At 37.8% G+C, this 3,682-nt stretch overlaps 1 protein-coding gene across 1 annotated transcript; it reads right to left on the reverse strand.

Annotated features, from left to right (window-relative positions):
• Positions 1 to 1,063: 1,063 nt before the first annotated feature.
• On the reverse strand, positions 1,064 to 2,608 carry LOC145417123 (uncharacterized). Its single transcript, XM_080285904.1, has 2 exons — positions 2,366 to 2,608; positions 1,064 to 1,823 (listed from the first exon to the last, which is right to left on the reverse strand). Exons 1-2 carry the CDS (start codon positions 2,606 to 2,608, stop codon positions 1,410 to 1,412), a joined length of 657 nt encoding a protein of 218 aa, XP_080142030.1. The 3' UTR covers positions 1,064 to 1,409.
• Between the last annotated feature and the right edge of the window lie 1,074 nt (positions 2,609 to 3,682).

Genomic DNA, 3,682 nt, shown 5'->3' on the forward strand with positions numbered 1-3,682 from the left:
TCCATACTATTTTATTATGAACTAATTAATATACTTTTTGTTTGACATGTCTCCTCTTACATTTTTCCTTTTCACTAACCCAGTCACATCAATTTTTTTTTTTTTTTTTTTTTTTCCTTTAGGCCATTTCATCTAAGCACTCTTTTCTATGTTCTGAGCAAACAACAATACAACATTTATGCATAAGGTCTTGTATGTAATGATATTATCTAAATAGTGCTGCCCGCATACAATGGTATTTCTCAATGGACCCATTTTTACTGCCCACATTACTGACCCTTCACATTCATATATACCAATGTCTCCACCCACCTACCTATCTACTGTATAGCCATATGCCTTTTGTGAATATTAAGCAGCAGATAATGCCAACAGAATTGGTAAAAAACACACCTTCTGAGGTGGTCTTTACTGAGTAACAACATTTTGCCTTACTGAAATTTGACAGATAATTTGACAAAGCTCAGTAAAGTGAAGTGCTGTTACTTGATAAAGACCTCCGCCTCACAAGGTTTTTTACCTCTTCATCATGAAGTTTTTAGTACAGTATTTTATTTTACATTAAAGCTGTCACAGCACCTGCATTTGTCTTCCTTGAGCTACTCTAGTTTCCACATCGTTGGCACATTTCTGTCTTCTGACTACCACTACTCAATGATTCTTAACCTTTGAGTCTGGATGACATCTTTTTTAGTTTCTTCTTGCTGCTATCAGAAAATTTTGCTTAATTTATGAAAGGGCTATCGAACTTATGGGGTTTACTGAGACTATACCTACTCCCTTTAATTTAAAAGGTCTATCTTATGGTGAACAACACTGTAAGGAGATAGCAAGAATTAAATGAAGAAGACATGCCCTTACTCCATGCGTCTCAAGAATCTTCCATCAATACCACAGCTTCCTATTCACTTGATATTCATATCCTAAGCAACCATTCTCCTCTGCAATTATAACTACTCCTGTTTACATTCATTCAGCTGTGACAGCATACAAACACCCTTAATGCTCCTGACCCATATTAAAATGCTTTTTTGCTACTAATAATTGCATGGAACTATCTTTATGCATTAGATCTGAAAGAAACTGTATTTCACCATTCATCATAATCTATTTTTTCCATCAAGCTCACCCTGATCTCTTATAACCATCCAGACGGCCTAAGAACAATACCAAAAACAACACACACACGTACACACACGTCATCCAACGTCCGTCTACTCTTCCACTTGTTTTGATATCATCGTAAAAGCTCATCAATCTGATAATTGTCAGCTACTATTATATTGCTAAGAGTCTCTGCATCAATATGATCAAGAAGAGTAATCAGTTGTTTAGCACTTCTTATTTCTGAGATGTTTCTCTGCATGTCGTATCTGTATGTGGGTCCTCATGTTGCTCCTTTGACAAGACTAACATTTCTTGTTTCTAAGATATTCCTCTGTGTGACGAATCTGTATGTGTGTCCTCATGTTGCTCCTCTGATTAAACTTCTGAGGGCAGTATGGACACGAAAATGGCTTCTCTCCAGTGTGGATGAAGATGTGCTTTTTGCGATCATTGGCCCGAATGAACCTCTTGGGGCACATTGGACAAGGGTAGGGCTTCTCCCCTGTGTGACGCCGCATGTGCACCTTCAGGTTGTCTCGTGTGGTGGTGGTGAAGGAGCAGTGGGTGCAACCGTATGGTTTGTCCTTGTCATGATGTGCCACCTCTAACAATTCAACAGGGTCGGGGTTAAAGAGGGAGTGTGGTGGTAGACCGTGCGGGACATCAGGGTACTGGGCCAGTATTGTTGTTTCCTCATCCGACCAGCTCACGGCCACCTGCGGAGGATGACCAGGAGTAATATTTGGCAATGGTTTCTCATAAGTTATTAATCTCTATCAATATTTCTTTGAACATGTAAAAAAATCTCACACAAATTTCCACGAGAGTAATTCTGTGCCAGTATCTTTGTAAATGATTAACCACTAGCAGTGCGTTCTTTTGATAATGAATTAATTTCACATAAATTTTTACAACAGTATTTCTGTGCCAATATTTTCAAAAGTAATTTTTTTTTTCTTTGACAAGGAATTACTCTCACATACATTTCCACGAGAGTAATTCTGTGACAATTTTAAAAATGGTTAACCACTTGCAGTATTTTCCAGTCACGAGCACCTGAGAAAAAGCACACCTTAAACAGCGGAAACCACACTTCAAACCACCACTCGTATGCATAATCCTTGTCTTTTTATTAGTTACCTTAGAACATCTGGAAATACTATGGATTCATTTTAGCATGATTGTTCGAAGGGTTAACTTGATGGAGCGTCTGGAAATGCTATGGATTCATTTTGGCATAACTGTTCGAAGGGTTTACTTGGTGCGTTAAAATATGGCTGTTCAGATTAGATTTTTGTGATGTCTTGTATGGACATAGGGAACACACATATGGTTTTTCTCCAGTATGGGTTCTAATGTGTGACTTTAGATTGTACTCTTGCGTGGCTCTAAAGGGACAGTAGGGACAGGCATACGGCTTTTCCCCCGTGTGGGTATGAATGTGTCTTGTCAGGTTTGTGGTCTTGTTGGTAATGTAGGAACAATAGGGACACCTGTGCATCTTGCAGGTGCTCTGATAACCACCGCCTGTTCCACTCTCCCTCTCCCTGCCTGTCTCCTGCACCACCTGTGAAGATTCGTTTTTTTTAATGATTTGGGGAATTATTGCCTTAATGTACACTAAGTTCTTGTTATAAGTAATTTTCCTTTTTTAAAAAGATTTTGGGGCTATATTAGCTAAATTTACAGTGAATCTTTGTTGTCGCCTTTTTATTTATCTTTTTTTTTTTTTTTTTTTTTTAAGTACAGGTATTACCTCCACCACTCTAATGACATATTTTTAAATATCATTTGGTACCAAACAGACACTCTGATAATGTTCATGAAAAATCTCTTGTACTGAAGGGGTTAACAAAGGCTCTATCTAACCCCTCTGACATGAATAATTCCTCGAAAATTGAAGCAAAACCATAACGAGGTAAAAATAAAAAAATATGTCATTGGACTGAAAGAGATAAAGTTAAAGAAAATTTGAAAAAAATTGCCAACTGGAAATCCATTGTTGCCTATGTACCTGGTGTGCCAGTATCCCCAGATTAACAATACCAGTTGTATGAAAAAAAGTTGTGATATTTTGAAACTCATCCCTAACTTACAATGAATAATTATTAGCTAAATGTACAGTGGGAAACAATAGTTTGCATAGTATTTCACTTCTACTCTTTTCCTCTGCTGGCTAATGTTCCTAAGATGGAAGAGGCTTCATAACTTTGTTTGCCCATAGAGGACTCTCCCTGTATGATGCATCATGAAGGAAAATCGTGGATGTGTCCTAACCGTGACGAAGACATAGTGAAATTGTCAGCCAACTTCCGTACCTTACTATGCCTTCTTAATACTGATAAACTGACTTCAACTCCTAATCATATTAATGCTTGTTTGGTTTTACCCTTTCCCTTTTGCCATTAACAGATGCTTCAGCATCCTGGAGCATTATGTATGTATGTGTGTATTGTTGCACATGCCAAAAATAGGCAAGTAACTGCAAGTAACTATGATCTACATTCATGCTATATTTAATGGGTCTTGAGGGGCAACTGATTCAAAGGACCAAGGAACACCACATCCTGTTACT

The sequence above is a fragment of the Coenobita brevimanus genome, chromosome 109 (genome assembly GCF_032717465.1).
Source record: "Coenobita brevimanus isolate Jiangsu-jjx chromosome 109, ASM3271746v2, whole genome shotgun sequence".
Classification (NCBI taxonomy): domain Eukaryota; kingdom Metazoa; phylum Arthropoda; class Malacostraca; order Decapoda; family Coenobitidae; genus Coenobita; species Coenobita brevimanus.